General features: G+C 42.7%; 1 protein-coding gene across 2 annotated transcripts in view; it reads left to right on the top strand.

Moving 5' to 3' along the window:
- CRMP1 (collapsin response mediator protein 1) overlaps positions 1-19,919 on the top strand; it is a 51,526-nt gene extending 31,607 nt beyond the window's left edge. For both annotated transcript variants that reach the window (XM_075420510.1, XM_075420512.1), the window contains exons 7-14: positions 3,188-3,256; positions 5,311-5,431; positions 6,530-6,686; positions 10,775-10,916; positions 12,526-12,696; positions 13,940-14,119; positions 16,971-17,136; positions 18,908-19,919. In XM_075420510.1, the coding sequence (XP_075276625.1) occupies positions 3,188-3,256; positions 5,311-5,431; positions 6,530-6,686; positions 10,775-10,916; positions 12,526-12,696; positions 13,940-14,119; positions 16,971-17,136; positions 18,908-18,999 (1,098 nt within the window). In that variant the 3' untranslated portion in view covers positions 19,000-19,919. The remainder of the gene's footprint in view (positions 1-3,187; positions 3,257-5,310; positions 5,432-6,529; positions 6,687-10,774; positions 10,917-12,525; positions 12,697-13,939; positions 14,120-16,970; positions 17,137-18,907) is intronic.
- Positions 19,920-20,205: the final 286 nt, after the last annotated feature.

The raw sequence follows: 20,205 nt of genomic DNA on the forward strand, positions 1-20,205 counted from the left end.
AAGACTGGGTGAGGGGGGCAGAAGGAAGCAAGAACATCTCTTCTGATTCTGGCAGAGACAAGTGAAGCAGAACAACGTAAAGCCTTGCTCAGAGATTTTGGGCACAAAAAGTAGCGCTGGGAAGCTTTATGCTAATGTTTCTTGCTGCATCTATCAGTGTAAGCAGCATAGTGAGTTTAGAGTGGGTGGTAAAGCTCTCAGATCTATTTATTTTTGAGAATATTCTTCTAAATCTGATGCTTGAGAATAAGAATCATAGAATCGTGGAATCATAGGTTGGAAAAGACCTCTAAGATCGTCAAGTCCAACCATCCGCCCAACACCACCATTCCTACTAAACCATATCCTGAAGTGCCGTATCTACAGGCTTTTTGAACACCTCCAGGGATGGGGACTCAACCACCTCCCTGGGCAGCCTGTTCCAATGCCTGACCACTCCTTCAGTAAAGAATTTTTTCCTAATATCTAATCTAAACCACCCAAGAAACCACCGTGATCATCTAAACATTTCAGAAATGTGTGTTAAAGCGTAAGTCATGGTCTTTGCAGATACCTGTCAGAACCAGGAAACTGGGCTCAAATTCAGTATGTTCCATTAAAATGTCCTGGATCCTCAATGCACTCTTTGCAGATCATGTCCCCCACGTGGGTGCTGTCCTCACGGTGGAGTGTGCCGTAGCTCTGATCTGTGCAGTCAGTAGTAAACCTCCCACCGGTCTTTCAGCGGCCAGGATTCCCCTGTAAAGCAGAGTGGGGTGTCTCCCTCCTCTGATCAGATGTACGTGTGTAGAGCCCCTCTGAGGTCCGTGAGGCTCCGAGTGAGCCAACTGATTTATCTGCTGAGCTCTTTATCTGCTGGTTTATCTGCTAAGGACTAGGCTGCAGAGCTGACAGGGAAATTGCAATAGCTGAAAACAAGTTGTCTTTGAATGCTGGACTAGAGAAGCCACCTTGTCGCACGGGTAAGAGAGAACCTCAAGTGAACGTTTGAGTGGTTGGGCAGTGTGTAAGGGCTCTTGCCCACATGGATTTATTTTGTTGTTTTTCCCTCTGTGGGATTCTGTCCTTTATCTGCCTGGTAAGAATTTACCCCTTTGAGAGGCTTCTTTCCCTTTTCCCTTGAAGTTATAACCACTGGGCTCAAGAGTTGCTAGTGAGGAGTCAGCAGGCTTATGCAGTGCAATTGTGTCCTTCCCCCCTGAAACCAGGTGAAAACCCTCATTTGGATTCAAGAGGGGAAAAAAAGCTGATTTCCCATGCAGTTTAGCATGATTTAAAACTACTAAAATAAATAATTTATTGTTTTAATGTAACATAAAACATCCAGTAAAATTAAAATGAATATTAAGAAACATTAAGTCAATATTATTGTAGGAATCTTAAAATGAAACAAATCAAATGGCACCCGTGCTGTTTTGATACGTTCCTCATTAAAATCAAGGCGCACTTGTGGAATTGCATTTCTGATAGAAATACGTTTCAGTTACATTTTTCTTTGATCAGCTTTAATATACAGCCGTGGAATGTGAACGTAAAGGACAGAAAAATTATTAGGAAAAGAGGAAGTAGTAAAGAAATGTGAATTAATGTTATACATCAACATATTTCTTCACCATTGCCGTGTCTCATAAAATCATGCTTTTCTTATGCTTTTACTTGGAAGGATTATTTGGATAGTGAAAAGAAAGCTGCCTACAGGAAGGTTTTTCAGGACTATCCTGTGTGAAAATCCAAGTTTGATCTTATCAAACAAATATTCTATCTTATTAGCACTATCAAATCTTCTTGCAGTGGGTAATTTTATCACATGATCTGCCTTCCTTCAAGATGCAAATCTATCCTACTTTGTGTTCGGTTCTTTGCCATCTTGCTTTTTTATTGTATTATATGGTTGCAACTTTGTTTTTTGTTGTATTTTAATTATCTGAAGTCTCTAACTGGCACTACTCAAAGCTGTTGCATTAATTATTTAGAACAGCTGTTTTTAAGAATACCTATGAAACATTGTGATTTTCTAACCAAAATAATCTTAATTACAGAGTCAGGCTAATACATTCCTATTAATGCCTCTTCAGCCTTGATTGATTGCGGCAAAGCCAAAAGTATATGTGAATATTAACTTGTTGAGGTTTTGCTGGACTGCGTTGGTAATGTGTGAGCTTTTCACCCTTGGGGACCTGGGATCAAATATTTATTAGATAACACAGTAAAGTATGTTCAGTAACTTCATCCTGGTCTCCGGGGGACATTTGTCTGTATCACAGAGTCATTACATTTGTTGAACTCGGCTCATTGGTGACTTGTGGGCAGGGCAGCCCAGGGTCGGAGGTACATTGCCAGCTGTGGTCCCACTTCTGCTCTGCTGGCAGACCTGGACCAACCTCAGATAAGGAGTGGCTGACCACCATTTTCTGCAAAAAGGGGAATTTATTCCAATACCACTGCTTGTCCTTAAATGAAAAAATAGGTGAAGCTTTTTGTTTATTTTAAAATATTTATCTCACTGCCGTGAAGCTGGATGGCACAGATTTTTTCTGACAAGCCCCCGTTGCTCCCAAGATGGGCTTCTTTGTGTAGACACAGTGTCCTCACAACTGGAGGGCACTGTTTTGCTTTCGTGAGAGCATAATTTTAGTGATTCACTCTGTAGGAAAAAAAGTGTTACAGAAAACTGGGTGCCAAAAGCACAACTTTATTTGATGAAGTGCTAGCAATGCTAAAGGTTTAAGGAAGATAACAGTGCTTCATAGATTGCAGCCAGAGAGGAACTTGTGTGAGTAAAGAAGGAACAGCAGGCTGGAAATACCCATAATTACTATGTAGTATAATGATTTAAACCAGTTCCCTGGGTTGGTATCTTGGTGTCAAGTAAGATTTTCTGGAGGGCAGAGGAGATTTCCAATGGTGCAGCCCAATGGCTCGAGGCACAAAGACACTCTGTTGCACTGCAGAGACACATCTTCCCCTGAAATCTGCACTGGCTGCACGGAGCCGACACTGGGGTGGCATGGGACAGCTTTAGAGCCAGTGTTTTCAGCCCTCCTCCCCCAGCAGCAGGCTTACGCAGCTGCACTTACACAGACAAAAAAGGGGCAGTCGGACAATATGGCTGTTAATCTGCCAGAGGATGCCTGGTACAAAGGTCTCATCCTGGAGCGGGTGTCAGCGTTTATCTGCTGTGTTGCAGGAACAAAAGCGTATCCTGGAAATGGGAATCACTGGACCTGAAGGACATGCCCTGAGCAGACCCGAGGAGGTAAGAGACTTCACTCATTCTGTCATTCATGGAAAAATTTTGTTGAGCACGTAGTATGGGAGCTTGGCTTCTGTATGTGCAAGTGATAAATGGGTGCGTGGGGGAAGGCAACAGCCTGCTTCTCCCACGGCCTCTTCCAGTATTATTCAACGCCTTGAAAAGTCCAGGTCCCTGTCAGCCTGGTTGTTTGCCTGAAATACCCTTTGGCTGCTGCAGCAGGTGTGTTCCCTCGGTCCGGGAATGAGCGTGTCCTTATACACTCGGGAGTTGCAGCTCCTGCTGCCCTGGGCACCGGTGTCCACGTAGTTTTGGAGTGTGACCCTTTGTCATTTGATTTGTGATGACAAAAAAATGGGTTTATCAGGGTAAAAATCAGCAGCGCAGCTTGTGGGTTAGGTGTTGGAGTAACTGCGTTCATTAAAATGCTTTGGCTGAAAACCTCCTGTAAGATGCATGTCCACATATATTCCATGCTTATGCATGTGCCCACATATAAATCTGCGTTTATGCCAGCAGATACATTGGTAGTAGAAATGCAGGCTGTAGAAATGCAAATATGCGAGAATGGAAAGGTGCTGCGAGGCAGCTCATTTTGTGCAACTTGCTTGTAATAAAAACCCGGCTCTGGCATGGATCATCTCGGGCATCTGGAAAGGGTTTCTTTAATGAGAAGGAAAAGGTGGAGACATGTGGATGTCCCCTAATGTACACAGTTCAGACTGTTAACAGAATGATGGAGGGCGGCAGTGGGAAGTGACTGCTTTCCTTGAAGACTACAGAGACAAGGTCCTGGGGATTTGAGGCTAAACTTCAAGGGATTGTTGTGGTTTGCAGATCTTTATATAACCTCTCCCCAAGGCAAAAGGAATCAGCTTAATTGGTTGCATTCTTCTGTTGAACTGTTTATGTACTTTTTCATTTTGCTGTTCAACTTCCAGCTAAATTATTCTAAAAGAATGGAGTTGTTTCCTTTTAATGAAAACAAGGGCCTACAGAAAATCTGCATTTGCAGTTCTGAGAAAGGAATTTTGCATCTTTCTGACCATGCATCTGACCACCTCAGCCCCAGCGCTGAGGTACAGAGGTCCTGCCTCCTTCCCAGGTCTTCTGCAGGTGCATTCGGGGCTTCCAGAGCAAATGTTGTGATAGGAGTCCTAGGACAACCTGAAGCGACAGTCTGATTTAAGAAAAAATGTTTTACAAAACTGAAGAATTAAGCCATGTGGTTTTGGAAGGGCTAAGTTGCTCAACTTTTCTAGCACAACTCTTGGAGAGAAATTTCTGTACCATCAAGTTGGTATTTTCAATCCCAATGGAATTTTAGGTATTAAAATGCCAATACTGTGAGTCCATCTGGGAAGGAGGTCTAAAACTGATGAGTGGGCTAAGAGTCTCCAGAGCCACTGGGAAACACTGCTTCTCTGTCTGAAGATGACTGCTTTGTGTGCCTATGTCCCAGATGATTCCCTAGGAGGAGATTGCCCTTACGCTTGCTGACAGAGGGGACGTGCTGGGCGATGCTTCAAAGGCTTTTATGGATTATGGGCTGAATTCAGTCCATAGTGCTGAAGCTGCTGTTTGAGAATACTTTACATTCACTGTCATCTTATCCTTATGTAAAGATTGCATAGGGTAAGCTGCCAGGGAGAGCTCAGAGGTTGTCTCCAAGCTGGGGCAATGTTTCCTTGCTTCGTTCTCCTTCCAACTGCAGGGTAGAAGTCTGAAGCAGAAAGGTGGGAAGGGAGGTAAGGAGGACCCCCATCAGCTGCTTGGACATGACCTGTCCTGGGGTGCAGGGAGCCAGGGAGCTGTATTTGTGCTGGGGCAGCTGTACCCTGTTTGTGAGTACAGCCTGGTTGTGGTTACTCCTAATGCAAAGTGTCTGACATTGGATTAGCTCCCTCTTTCCCAGCACTGCGTCTCTCGCTGTGGAAAAAGCAGAATCAGCCCCTGAAGAATTCCAGATAAACAGTGAGAAATATGGCTCAGTCCTCCAGTTCCTTTTTTCTTTAGTCTGCTTTTGCAGTTAACTTTTTCGTCCTTGTTTTCCTCAGCTTGAAGCAGAAGCAGTGTTCCGTGCCATCACCATTGCCAGTCGAATAAACTGCCCAGTGTACATCACCAAGGTGATGAGCAAGAGTGCAGCTGATATCATTGCACTGGCCAGAAAGAAAGGTAGGAGATTTATTTCCTTTTCTCCCCCAAACTTGTTTTTTTGTTGAATAGAAGCTTAATGGAAAAACCTGTACACCTTGACCCAAATGAGAAGATACAGGGAGAAGTTACCAAAGAATGGTAACACCATCACAAACCCTAAATATTTACAGCTGGGAAAGATGAAGAGTAATCCTTCTACATTTTTCAGTTGAGAACTTCTCCCCACAAACTGTTGCCTTGAAGACTGTGTTATAGTTCTTTATCCTGTGTCCCCTTTTACCTTTCCTTTAGGCTGCTCTATCTCTGTTCATGGGAGGGAGATCTTTTCTTCCTAACAGGGTCTAGCACATCCTCTGTGCCTTTTGGGGATATTTCAGGGTATTATACTCTGAGGGGTGGCTTGGGCAGTGAACCTGCCCTGAGGGATGCTTGGTGCTCGCTCCTGGCCTTGCTGCTGGAGGCTGACCCCGTCAGATGTGCACTGGGGACATCTGCGGTTGACACTCCTTGCTGGGGCCCTGGAGGGATCCAGCTGACAAAGCACCCAAAAGTGATTTGTGAGCCTGGAGGCAGCCACTTTCGCAGCTGCATTTGCGAGTCGGGACTGTTCTGCTGGTTGGTGCTACAAAGCGCGTGAGCAATACGGAAAAGCCAAAGAGCAAAATACTGCCTTGATATTTGTATTCTTGGAGACTTGGGAATGTGGTGCTGGGGACCGTGTGCTGCTATCTGCTGGTGCTGTGCCCAGCCTGGGAGTGGTAAAAAAGCATCTGTCTGCTGGAGCCCATCTTCCGCCTAAATGCGCTCTGAATCAGAGCAACAGAGAGAACATGGCTGTGAGTAAAACAGTACAAATTAAAATCAGATCTGAACGGTCTCCTTCTGGATTAGAAAGGGAGCTTTGTAAATATGCTGATCAAAAGCATGTGTAGCTCATAGAGCCTCCTGATTAATTTTTTATCATACAGACAAAGCCAGGGCTTCTTAATTTTCTGGGAGCTACGCTGGCCGTGTAGTAATGCGTAAATGATACATGGCTGCATGCAGCAAGCAGTATAACATGCTGAAGAGAGAGTGGGTTGTAATCGGTTCCTGTATATCCTTGCTTTCCTCGAGGTCCCCTTGTTTTTGGAGAGCCGATCACTGCCAGCTTGGGGACAGATGGGACACATTACTGGAGCAAAAACTGGGCCAAGGCTGCAGCTTTCGTGACCTCGCCACCTTTGAGCCCTGATCCTACCACTCCAGATCACTTAAATTCGCTCTTAGCATGGTAAGACCTTCATTTTTTTTTACAAGCTGATGGTCAGACAAGTGCAAAAGCCATCTCTGAGAACAGACTCAGTTTTAAGCCCTGGTCATATCTGGCAAGCACAGCTCCTGAAACCAGGTTGTCCCTGAATGCAGAGATGTCTAGAACCAAGAAAACTTTCCTGGTGCAGTTTTTGTCCAAGCTGGTGCAGGGCTGTAAGCTGGCAGCACTTTTGAGAATTAGGCTGTCCTAAACTAAATTAGAAGTGTTTGTAGCAGAGTTCAGTGGCTTTAGCTCCTGTGCATTGAAAACTTCTGACTTGGTAGTTTGTCTTCATCTGGGATGGACAGGAATCACATAAGTTTACTTGTGTTTAGTTCTTGCAGCCTTATTTTTACTTTTAGCTTGCCTTGTGTCTTTATAGGTTCCAGGGTCATCAAGCTGGAAGACAGCAAAGATAAGTGATACCTATAGAGAAGGTGTGGCAGGCAGGGGAGAGAGGCCAGAGTGGATTACAAAGGTGGCTGTCAGGGACTCAGGTGGAGACAGGATGGTGACTGGAGGACATCACTTGACAGGGCAGGGGTATGGGCTGACTGTCTTCAGGTTGGCAGGGAGAGGATTATCACTAGAGAGATGAAAGGAATGTGGACAGCAGAGGAAGAAGTGTCTTTCTCCTGTAGAAAAGACATCAGCTATGCCTTGCCAGCAACCCAGGCTGCAGACCCATCCCTGAAAGTGTTTCCTGCCTGTAGCCAACTGTGGGTCTTCCTTAGCTTAAGCAAAATACCATCTGCTTTGAAATGGTATGGAAATTCACAGCTGAAGTCCCGCAGGGACAGATTGCCAGTGCTGGAGTGAGGAACTCAACTTACCATTCAAAACCTTATTTAACGCCATGTGGTGGCAATCACCTCACCTGCTGTCTCCCCTTTCTAGGGTTTCCAATGCTCTAGACCGAGCAGTAGAATTTGAACCCTAAAAGTGACCCACTGGTCTTCAGAAAATGTCCCCTCCTGAGGTTAGTTTTCCACATGACTGACTGGCAGGCTTTATGGCAGGCAGTGCCAGTGTGGCTGGCAATGCACGGCCCCTGCGTGTGCCCTTCAGGTGGATGGTGGGAAGCTGCTGTCAGTCAGTGCCGCTGCTGCAGCACCCACACATCTCTCCTTGCACACGGCGGGTCAGGCTGTGCAGCCCACCAAACCCAGGTTTTAACTCATCTCCCCTAATGATGCTGCACTATTAATGAAGGCACAGCTGAGCTCTGAGTTACGTGTGGTTCTGGTAAGAATACACAGAAATTTGTTCTGTTGTGATGATGGGATGGCAGAAATGATTTTCCATAATCGAGATTTCTGTTCCTTAAAATAAGGACAAGGAAGAGAAATTACTTTGCTGGTCTGATCTGTCACTGTCAGCACTGTAAAGAGTGAAGCTCATTGTGTGAGGATAAGGCTCTTAACCAGCACATGTGAATGTGTAACCACATGCTTGGCTCCTTACTCTGTCAGACACAGCTATATGTTTTCTGGAAGAGAGTCCCACAATAATAGTATGTGGGTCAAAACAGATTAGCTAAAATAACAAGAGAATTTTTAGAACTGGAATCCAAATAATGACCTTTTTTAACACTCATCAGAAAGACAAACTGAGGGGTCACGGAAGTTTTCATTATCTGCCAAGCATGCAAAAATGGCTTTTTTTTTTTTAGTGGCTTAAAGTCCTAGATCTTAAATGACAGCAGCTTAGCCTGCTTTCAGTTTTAATACTTTAAATCTATACTGTGAAATTGAAAAAAGAACTGTATATTTTATCAGCCTGCCATGCATTTGTGGGGAATATTATGCAAGGATGATGGTAAAGACAGTATTTCATTTTTCTGTTGTTAGGAGACCAGTATTTTACATTCATTAAAAAATCCCTACAACATTCTTCCTCTGCAAGTACACAGCATATGGCTTGTGCTGTTTGCCACGTAAAATGTTGATTTTTCACTGAAAAGCTGAATGTATAAAAATCCAGCACGTCTCGTGGGGTTTGCAGACTGGATTTGCCTTGTGAGATTTGGTTCTTGTTTCATCTGTGGGCCATGCATGTAAGGTAGCTTTCATCCTCCGTGGGGTACCGCTGTGCTATTGCTGCTGTGATATGCCATCTCTTCTGTGCTAGAGATGTGAGATCGTGGTACTTCGTGGAAGATGTAACCTGCCGTGAAAGCCTTGTTTAGGGTGAAGAATAAGATGACGAGGTATTGATGTGACATTTCAACATACCCATATGCCCACTGCTAATTCCCCCCACTCCCTCTTTTGGAGGTGTTTTCTGTGCTGGTCCCTTCTTGTCTCTCAGTTTTTTAGTTGATCGGATGGTCATCCCCCATTTGACAGCAGAGTGTGTGCAGACAGTAGGAGGGCCCGTGTGGTTAACCAGGAGGTGCTGGGCAGCTCTCGAGCAATGTGCTTCAGCTTCAGAAGTCTTCTCTGGAGTAGACTGGGGAGTGCAGTGCATGCCCTTACATGTCATCAAATGTGAGAGGAGAGGGAAAACAGGGTTCAGAGGAAGCAACTCCTTTTTATCTTACAGGTGTAGGAATTAATAGCGTGGTGTAAGAAGCGCAACGTAACCTCAGGGAAGTGGGCAGTGATACAGGGCCTGGCTGCAAAATTCATGTTTTCATGGTTGCATCCATCCGAGTGCAGAAAAGAGGGAGAAGGTAAGCCACAAGAAGCTTAGCTGACAGAAAAGCAGCAAGAAGAAAGAAATGGCATGGCAATCTTCTGACTTTATTGTTGTGTTCGAATAAAGGAATGTTTAACTGATGGATTTGGTTTAATCCTGTGGAGTAACACCAGGCAGTCATTAATAATCAGGAATAGCTACGACATAGCTGCCTTTTCACTATTAAGTACATGTCTTTGGCTTCTGCTAGAAACCGGATGGATGGATGTGAGCGTGGTGAAGAACCAGAAAAGAGGGCAAAGTTTCTTCTCTGACTGTCAGCAATCATTAGAGCTAGCAGTGCAGAAAATTGCATTAGAATTACTGTTGTGTGACCCTTTTTTCCTCTGTACTTGGCTATTTGTTAGCTTGCTGGAATCTAAATTTGTGGACCAGAATCATTCAGATGTTTCAGAGCTGGAACTTACACAGTTAAAGAAAAGGATGACAGGGTTTTGGGGACATAACCCTTCTGGAGTGATGGAAGAGAAATCGTGGTGTGTTCTAACGTGCTTGACTCCTGTAAGCTTAATCAAGACCTAAAAATGTCACCTGTTTCCTGTGGATATTGAAGAACTTGTCTTCTTTTTTTGTCTTTCTATTTTTGCAAGATTCTGCATATTGGTTATGTTCTTCCTCCTCATTCCTGAGAGCAGCTGTGATCCACTTCTGCTCTCTGCCAAAAAAATTTTCGCTAGGCTGAAAAAAAGGACTTCTTAAATAAAAGCATTACTATTTGGTGGCTCTTTTTGTGTTTTACTCCATGCCTTTTTCTGTGTAAGACCTTAAAGATAGCTACGTCCAGAGCACATGTTTGACGTGCACTATGCCTGCCTTTGTTTAATTAGAGGACTACCTGATAAAAGTATTCCCTTCCTTTCTTATTTTCATGACTCAGTTTTGGAAAGTCAGACAAGAAATATTTGTGTAAGAATTGCAAGAAAGATATATGTGCAGGGGAGAAATACAGGGAAAAAAGCTTGATGCCCATGAGTTCGCATTGTAAAATCTGCCATTATTTTTCAACATGGTTATGAATTAATTTACCTTGAGAGTGGCAGGAGTTTCATACAAGCTTCTGATCATTTCCTTAATCCTGGAATAATCCTTTGTCCTGGTTTGTGGACTTGTGCCTGATCTCTGTCGATAAGCAGCCTGAAACCCATGGGGGCTGTGATCTGGGAGTTCAGGGTGCTCCGGGGGAAAGCGGAGATGTCCAATGCCAATGTTGCTCTTCAGTGATCTGCAGCCAACATGAAAAGGCTGCTGACGTGATTTACAGCCTATGCCTCCCGTGTGTAGGCTCAAAAGGTCCATTCACAGCGGGGCTGAGACCAAGGTAACCTTGGTGACGCCTGGTCTGAACCTTCTGTGTGTTAACTCCGCAGTGGGGACCTGCAGGTGACGGGAAGTGGACACTGCCCATACAGCACTGCCCAGAAAGCCATTGGGAAGGACAACTTCACTATGATTCCTGAAGGGGTCAATGGAATTGAGGAGAGAATGACTGTTGTCTGGGACAAGGCGGTAGTAAGTAATTACTTACTTTTATGGACTAAAAAGAAATTGAATGTTGGCTGAATAATGAAAGCCAGGAGACTCTCAGCCAGTACTTAAGTGACTTTCTAATATATTGCTGAGAATTCCCTGAGAGAGAGCTACTACAAGGTGAATTATTTGTTTCAAAAACCTTCTCCAGTTTTGTAAACTCAGGGCTGTGTTTCACTTCTGACACTGCAACACCATGGTGTTTTATTAGACCTGAAGCTCCACAGACTCCACCGCTCAATTTTCCAGTTGTGTCAGAGTGGATGCTTCTCAGAGATGTAGGATCTGGAGCAGTTTAATGATTTTCAAGTGGAGCCCATATAAACGTGATGAATGGATTGTTTGAATTTGGGAAGTGTCTCATCTTTTTTGAAAAATTACAAATGGATGGCAGCTGAGCCTGAGGCTAGACTATAAAGTGCTTCGAAGAAGAACATTGCATGTAATTCATACTGGCATATTTTGCGGTGTGGTGCCGGTGTAAGTTAGCAATTTTTTTGATAGTTCCATGGATCCTAATATATAATGATATTCTCCCTCTATTGTCTATCTTCACATACACACCCGTGCACACACACACACTCATTACCTTACACTGCATTGCATTGAAATGCGTATTGCAAACTGGGAAGTGGTAGTATTTACAACACTCTTGTGAGCACTTCTCCCAGACTGCGTTTAATAACTACTTTCTTCAGGGACCGGTATTGAGATTCCAAGCACAGAAGCAGCTTCAGATATCTGCCAGGCAGGAGCAAAGCAGGGAAGCAAGCAAAGTGCAGCCAGCCAGTGCTATTTCTCTTTTGTTACTCACCCAAAGGGAAGGAGCTGCAGCAAGGGCTGCAACATGGGATTTACAGGTGGCAACGTTCAGTCCAGCACCACTGAGTAGCTTATATTTTGCAGGAAATAAATGTTTGTTTAGTATTAAAAAGTTTGGCACTGTTGTTCTTCCTTGGAACGTTGCTCTTGAGTATTGCCAGGGAAGACTCCAAAATATTCTACTGAAAAATCAAAATACTGCTGTGCCCAGCTGCTATTAAGCCGTTACTGACTGTATAATAAGTTAAATTGGTGGTGACACTTCTCCAGTCAAAGACTTTATAACTGGGGTTGTATTACTTAGATGTATAGGTTTGGTAATACTAATAATAGAATGGACCTAATTTGCAAGAAATGCTTCTAAAAGAGTCTGAATCTTGATCTTTTATTTACTCTCATAATACTAGATAAGCTTCTCTGTTTCAAAATTGTTAAAACATTTAAATGGAAATTACTAGGTCTAGCAACAAAACACACTTAGGCATCAGTGTGTAGAGAAAGGGACCTTAGATAACTGAGCAACTTGATGGTATCATTTTCATTAAGGTTTTATGAGCTGTTCTTTGGGATGGCGGGAGTAACACATTCTTTTCTTTGAAACTCCCAGGTAATGTGCCTTGTATAAAGTCCTGCTTGATAAAATCTGTTTCATACAACATCACCATATATATAAACTACATACTTTCCAGTATCTCCCTGACCATTCAGTACTCTGAATAGTAAATCCCCATTTTACAAGCGTGTTTTGCTCAAATCATGTTGTTTTTAGGCCACAGGCAAGATGGACGAGAGCCAGTTTGTAGCTGTCACCAGCACCAATGCTGCCAAAATCTTTAATCTGTATCCAAGAAAAGGCCGGATTGCTGTAGGATCGGATGCTGATGTTGTTATTTGGGACCCTGATAAGGTGAAGACTATAACAGCTAAAAGCCATAAATCGGTAAGGAGAAAAGGAAAATCAGCAAGAAAAAAGAAATGTCACTGTTGCTTGTCAGCTGTTGATCTAATTCCTGTGAACACCAAATGCAGGGTATATAGAAGAGTGCGGTAACTGCCTACTCCTATTCTGAAACAGGTAAATGTTTCAGGAGGCGAAAGTACTGAAATCTTGCATTGGAAGCACTGGGGTCAGGAGGGAGTTCTTTTATCTCTGCATATACCATTGCGCTATTTCTTGCACGCTTGTGGCAGATCTGTACATAGGTGTGAATCAGCAGCTCTGCAGCTGAGGTTAGTAAAGTTGTGATGATGAATTTAAAACCAGCTCACTCTTTTTTTGCTTATGTGAAAAGCACCTGATATTATAAATTGCAGGATTAAATCAATGATATTCTAAACTATGAGATGATTAAATATTTTTGATCACACAGCTCTGATCAGCTTTGTGGCTAGGATTTTCTGTTCAATTCCAAAACTTTGCTGTGTACTTCTCTGCCCTTAGTGCAGAGTACCAGTGACTTACAGTCGCTTTGATTTTGACTGTGACAGGTTTTATCTTATGTGTTGTCTATCTCAGTTGTTACCTTATTGCTCAGTGCTTTGGTCTTAATATTGGGGAATTCTTCCAAAAATTTTACTGGAAATCCAGTAATGTGGTTTATATTAAAAAGGCAAAAACCTTTGGAAACCTCTAAAAATTAAGTTTAGGTGATTCAGTTTCTATTTCTCTGTCTTGGGACCTCTCTGTATTTTTAAGAAAGTGACAATCACCTGCCCTGTGACAGTTATTCCCATTTAGATTCAGGCTTTCTTGGTCCTTTCTGGGCTTTGTCAGACAGAAATACCTGTGCTGGTCCCTTTGAAATTCTCTGACACAGTCATAGCAGATGCATGGTGGGACCATGTCCTCTGGGTGTTTGGCAGCTGAGTCACAATTTTCCTTATTAAGGCTATCGTACTTCTAGAGGCTCTGGATAAATATGGAAAGTCCTCAAAAAGAAATGAGATAAAGCCTTGATGGAAAGTGAGGAATGGAAAGGAAAAGTCTGATCCAGGAAAGTCTGATCAGAGATTCTTTAAAATCATTTCATATCAAAATGCATTGCTTTTCCTTGAGACAGAACAATTTTATACACCTCTTAATGGCAGTTGTCTAGAACTATGACTCCAAATACAAATTATAAGTTACTAACTGAAAGAGACCTTGTACCGAACTTGCAGTGAATATGTTGGTTGATCTCCAGGCTGTTGAGTACAACATCTTTGAAGGAATGGAGTGCCATGGTGCCCCACTCGTGGTCATAAGCCAAGGAAAGATTGTGTATGAAGATGGAAATCTGCACGTAAATAAGGGAATGGGCCGCTTCATCCCTCGCAAACCTTTCCCTGAATATCTTTACCAGCGCATCAAAATCAGGAATAAGGTAGTGTCAGATATTACTTAATCTTCTTTCTAGCCGTGCCCTCTTGGAACCACAGTAGCACATGGTTTTTATTATTATTGTGCTAATATGAGTTCATATCAGACGGAATATATATATGACTTGTTCAAAAAGGGACCACAAAACTGGTTCCTCTGCAAGCGTGAACTGATGTAACTTAACACCATGAGCTTCAGTGGGTAGAGCATATAATTGCCAGCTGGGGATAATTGTCTCATGTCCAGCTGTGCAGGCTTTTGGAGGGAGGTGAAATGGTGATAGAATTTACTTTTAGTTAGAATTCAGGAAAAAGATAAAGCTTCTCTGGGAGGAGGGTTAGCCAGAGGAAAAACAGAATTTTAAATAGTTACTAAGCTTTGCATACTGAACAGCCACACTGCAGAGAAGAAAAACATGTAAGCCAGAGATACTCATTGTATTTGGCAGCTCTGAACTGTTGGTGCGTTTGCTGAAGTGAGCATTAGCAGCATTCACGGCTCAGAAAACTTTTCTCTCATGTTTAATAAAAAGCTTGGGAAATGACCAAGATGAAGACTGAGTCACTTCTGGTTTTGAATTACATCAGTGCTCCTCTGTTGAAAGCAAATTGGATTGGCACTAGTTTGGGTTTGTTTGGAAATTGCTTCTTGCCACAGAGCAAGAAACTGACTGCGTGAAGACAGGTAACAAGACAAAATAACTAAACCCCATATTAACTTCAGCCAATCATATGTCATAGCCTGTGGGGGTGGCAGCTGAAATTAAGTCCACAAGCGGGTTGATAGGTTTTATCTTTCACCATTTGTTACACAAATTCTGTCAAGCTGTGGGACACAAAAGGTCTGCTCTTCTAGTTAGAAGAGACACTGTAAAAATCAAAGGCATCTGCTGAAGAGTTTTGCAAAATACCAATCAGTTACACTTTTTTTACATTCTCCACTTAAAGGACATAGGCCTTCTCTTCACATCTGCCTCTCAAGGGATTAGCACCTGGCAGTGCTCTATAGATTAGTGACAGTGTTGTTTAAATACTGAAAACAACACTTTAAAAACAAGTATCAGAGAGTGGTGTCTTATACCAGGAGTCTGCACAAAAGTAACTGGGCTAAGTAACCTGCGGCTTGCAAGGTGGCCTGGATTTTGGGAAAGACTCGATCTTAGATCCCTAGGAAGTACTTACTTTTATGCACCTCGGTCTGCCAAAGGACCAAGAAAAGGACCGATATTTTCGCTCGTGCAGCTCCCTCTGCTGCCTGCCGAGAGGAAGGGAGCGCAGATTCATGCCCCTGTTTCTGTTCCCAGTATCGAACTTTGTTGATTGGAAATATTTCGAAAAACCCAATGATGGTCATATCGGCCACCGTACAAATAGGTCAGTGCATGACAAAGGAATATAGAAAAGCCACGTCAAACAAGGGGCTGCAAAGCTGCAACTGGCACAGGACAGCACTATAAATTTATCCCCGGAGCAGGGATGGCAGTATTAATTCCTGCCTTTGTGGGTCCCTGGGGGATGGATTCACTGCTGTGATCAGCAGCTGCTCCCTTCTGGGCATTGGGTTTGGCTCAGACTGCGAGATGGTGCCTCTTGTGCGCCTGATGTCCCTGTCACTGAAAGCAAGGAAAACACATTGATAGGACAGGGGTAATGGTTTTAAACTGAAAGAGGGTAGATTTAGATTAGCTATAAGAAAGCTTCTTCACTGTGAGGGTGGTGAGGCCTCTGGTTGCCCAGAGAAGCTGTGGCTGTCCTTTCCCTGGAAGTGTTGAAGGCCAGCTTGGACAGGGCTTTGAGCAACCTGGTCTAGTGGAAGGTGTCCCTACCCATGGCAAGGGAGTTGGAACTAGATGATCTTTAAGGTCCCTTCCAACCCAAACCATTCTATGATTCTACGATTCTATGACCTCTGTAAGAGCTGGACCAACCCGCTGTGAATAGTGTCCTTCCTATACCGTATTTTAATGTCACTGTTAACCTGTTGGGAAAAGGGCTCTGAAACAATAATCTTGTAAGCCATGGATTTCCAATCTTTCTGATGAGCTTTGAATTCTGCGATTCAATGGCTTCAGGCTCTTCCTGAAAATTGGAACTGTTTTTTAAAAATACTGTTTCCTAGATTCCTGTGATTTTAAGACCAATGAGGCTGTTTTGATTGTCTTTTCTCATATTCCGTATGGGAACTGTACAGGGATAAAATCTAGAGACCTCAAACTGAAATCAGAGCTCAAATGACAGATACTTTATTGACAAATAATGAGAGATGGGTCCCATGCCACAGTCTAGCGTAAAATTGCTTTTCTGGTTGATGACAAGAAGTAGAAAATTTTGAAATTTAAATTTAAAAATTGCGACCACTTTTCAATGAGTTCTAATGAAGATAATGAGATATCTGAAGGGGAGGAGCAGAGAAAATACAGAGGGAGTGAAATTGCTGCCATTGGTATACTGGGTATCAGTCTTGCAACAACCAAAGTGGGGTTCAGCAGCTGAACCAACCCTGCTGAACAGCTTCTGAATGGAGAGAGAAGAGATGATGGTGACTGATACTACTTAAAATAAAGATCTTACATCAGGTCTGTTCTTTTGAATCCCATTTTTCCCCATTGACTGTGAAGGACGCCTAATAAGGTTCTCTTACAATTTATAAATATATATAAATGGAGAGAGGAGCCTTTATCGTTTCCTTTGTAGATAAAGCAGACTGTAGCTTTGATGAGAGTATAAATGTTTTATTACTTCAGCTAATACAGAATATAGCTCTGTGCTTAGTGGTCTCTGCCTATAGGCAGGATGTCGTTAGGGAGCATAATCAGAGCATTCAGTGTCTGGGGTTTTGTTCTCTTTTTGATCTAGGTGGGAGGACTGCAAGGAGTCTCCAGAGGAATGTATGATGGGCCTGTGTATGAAATCCCAGCTACGCCAAAATATGCAACTCCTGCACCCTCAACTAAATCCTCTCCTGCCAAAAACCAGCCCCCACCAATCAGAAACCTCCATCAGTCTAATTTTAGCTTATCAGGTAAGTCAGCCTGACTCATCAGAAATGTTTGAAAACTGTGAGTATGGATTATTGGTGATAAATTTCAATTATAATTACCTCTTTAATCAAATATGAAAAGATTATATCTATTCACATACATGCATATACTTACATATATATATATGTATGTGTATATATGTTTTTATACATTCTTTTGCTGAGAATATTTTACAGATTGCCAATATTCAAAATATTTACAATCTGTATTTTTTTCTGCATGCAGTCTTTTAATATTATTTACCTGGCTCATTACAGTTACCTGGGGTCTCTGGTTGATCTGACTGAGGCCCCTTGGTGCTATGGAGAGCTTAGGTCCAGTGCAGCCCATGTGGCTCAGACATCTCTGATTTCTTTCGTGCTCATCACCAGAAACTGCTGGACACGGAAACCTCAACTGTCCTTGTCCATGGTCTGCAAACCATATGCAGAAGCTATTCATACGCAGATTAGAGTATTTCTAGTCCTCTTTGCTCTTGGTGCCCAAAACATTTTCCATGGTACATAAGAAAGATTGGAAAATCATTCTTTGCAGTTGTTGGAAATAATTTGAAGATAATTACAAATGTGTCAAATCCTTATCCTTCAAAAGTCTACAGTCTAGACAAAAGTCTACAGCCCAATCGGTAAATAAGGGGCTCCCTATGATGTTATGAAAGTCACTGGGTTTCCTCCCCTGTGGGAGATGATGGTGGAGTTTTCCTCCCTGACAGATCCCGTCTTTAGAAACTAAACAAAACTTCTGGAGGAAAGCCCAAGGAGAGCAAATACTTTAAAAACCATTCTAGTGAGCTGAAGTATATTTTTGCCCATACACCTGGGGCCACAGTGACCACAGACAGATATATAAAGCTATATAAAGCAAAAAAAAGTGCTTAGAAATTTTACCTCTAAGAATAATAACCTCTAAGAATAATAACCTTTAAGAATAAGTGGGATTTTTATAAGCATCTGAAGCTGTGGTTTCCCAGTCCGCTGCTGGATCTGGGTACTGCCAAGGCATCTAGTGGTACAAATTTGATCCGAATTAGGCAAACGCACGTTACTGTGTTATTATGAAATTAAGCAGAACCAGAGGCTATGATAGCATTTAAAATGATCCTACGCTTTTATTGTAGTCTTACATTGTCTTTAGGAAGCTGAGTGTGATCAGACAATATTTAGCCTGGCCAGAAAGTCTTGCTGTCACCTTAAGCTTAACCTTTCGACATTTTAAAACACAATTTGAAGTGGGTGTGAGTTTACGTCAGCTCAGTGCTCCTTTCCACGTGGATTTATGATTGCTAACATCAGATTTACTGTACTGTTGACCCATGGAGTCAGTGGGGACAGGTATTCTAAATCAATGCAGCAGGTTTGAAAAATCCACTCTGTGCATATATGTTTTTGGGTTTTTTTGTAGTTATAATGGCAGTATTTTCTGTCAGGGTCTGATCTCGTGAAGGGAACCCAGTCTGTAGGCTCTCATTCCTGCATGGGCTCTTCAAGTCAGTGGAAAACAATTCCCCATGTAGGGAGAGTGTTGGTCTGGTCCCAGACATTTAATCCTACACTTCCCATTGAAGACAACTGGAGGTAGGCACAGAAATGTGCCTTGAAGGTTTGTTTAGCACTTCAGCCAGGAGTCTGGCTCAAGAGAAGCCAGCTGATGGTGGCGTGAGGGGCACATAGCTGGAACTAGCCAGGTAAAATCTCACCGCTGATGGTTTATTCCTTTTCATAGCTTTGTGTCCCCAATTTTCTGTTGTTGCAGGAGCTCAGATAGATGACAACAACCCACGCCGTACTGGCCACCGCATCGTGGCACCTCCTGGTGGTCGCTCTAATATTACCAGTCTCGGCTGAAAAATGGTGATGGACAGAAACACAGGGATGAAGTATCATGGGAACAATGTCCGTTCCCTTCCGTATCTGTGTTATCGAACCCACAGTCTTATTTGGTACTAATGGAAATAAAAAACGAAACGTCTTTTCTTTTTTTTGTATAGGAAGAGGTGATAATAGTGTGGTGTGTTTGCTTGGAACTACTTGCCTCACAATTGTGCTTTCATGCCATAGTCACCTTAAAGCATGGTGCTTCCATTGCCCCTTTAGTGACTACAGGTTTTAGCTTCGTCTCGTAACTGAATGATGGTTCCTTTGCACCCTTTCGCTGTAGTAGAGTAGTTAGTGCATGTTACTGAGTTATTTATGCGAGTTGCATTCTGTGAGTGAGTCCCTTTAGAACACGTTGCCAACAATTGACTAGACACAATGCCAAGATTAATGTCCGTATTTGAGAAACACCACCAAAAACACTTATGAAGGAAGAAAATGGCCATCTCGAAAGTATGCAGTAGAGTAGTATAGGCAGCTTCTGTTTCATCTTTAATTTATTATAAACCCAAGAAGCACGTCTCTCAGACACAGAAAATCATCGGGACACGTAATGACAAATGGTCTCTGTAGCACCTGTCTGTTCCCACTCAGTATGTTCCAAGTCTGTGTCCTTCTTGTTTCCATTTTAGACAGAGCCATAGTTGACACATACCAATGCCATTGCCACCCCTGCAGGGATTTCTCCACCTGGGCAGTAGTGCTCTCCTTCTGCATGAGATTTTTGGTACTTACAGATAATCCAAGTTGCCGTCAGATTTTTAAAGTTTTTTGTACAAAGTTTTTCCTTTGTAATCACATGCATTTTTACTTACTCTACCGTATCAAGATCTACTACTCGTGGTTCAATTTCTGAATTCAAAGCTTGTGAAATAAAGGAAATGAATTGATGGGTAAGCGTCCTTCTCTGCTTTCCAGTGCTGTTGCTCTATGATTGAAAATTTAGAATAGAAACTCAAGAGAAATTGCCTTTTAGGTTGATATCTTATGAAAGAAGGAACCTCCTTAGATCAGAAGGGGTGTTAAATGTATAGATGTCTGCATATGCGTACATAGCATGCCATAATCTGTCTTAATTAAACAGAGCTCACAGTAGAAATATACTTAACCCTTTACATTGCAGCTGCTTCAGTTTTGTCCAAATGAGACCTAAATTATTTTTCTCCGAAGACCTTC

This window comes from Opisthocomus hoazin, chromosome 5 (assembly GCF_030867145.1).
Source record: "Opisthocomus hoazin isolate bOpiHoa1 chromosome 5, bOpiHoa1.hap1, whole genome shotgun sequence".
NCBI classification, from domain to species: Eukaryota; Metazoa; Chordata; class Aves; order Opisthocomiformes; family Opisthocomidae; genus Opisthocomus; species Opisthocomus hoazin.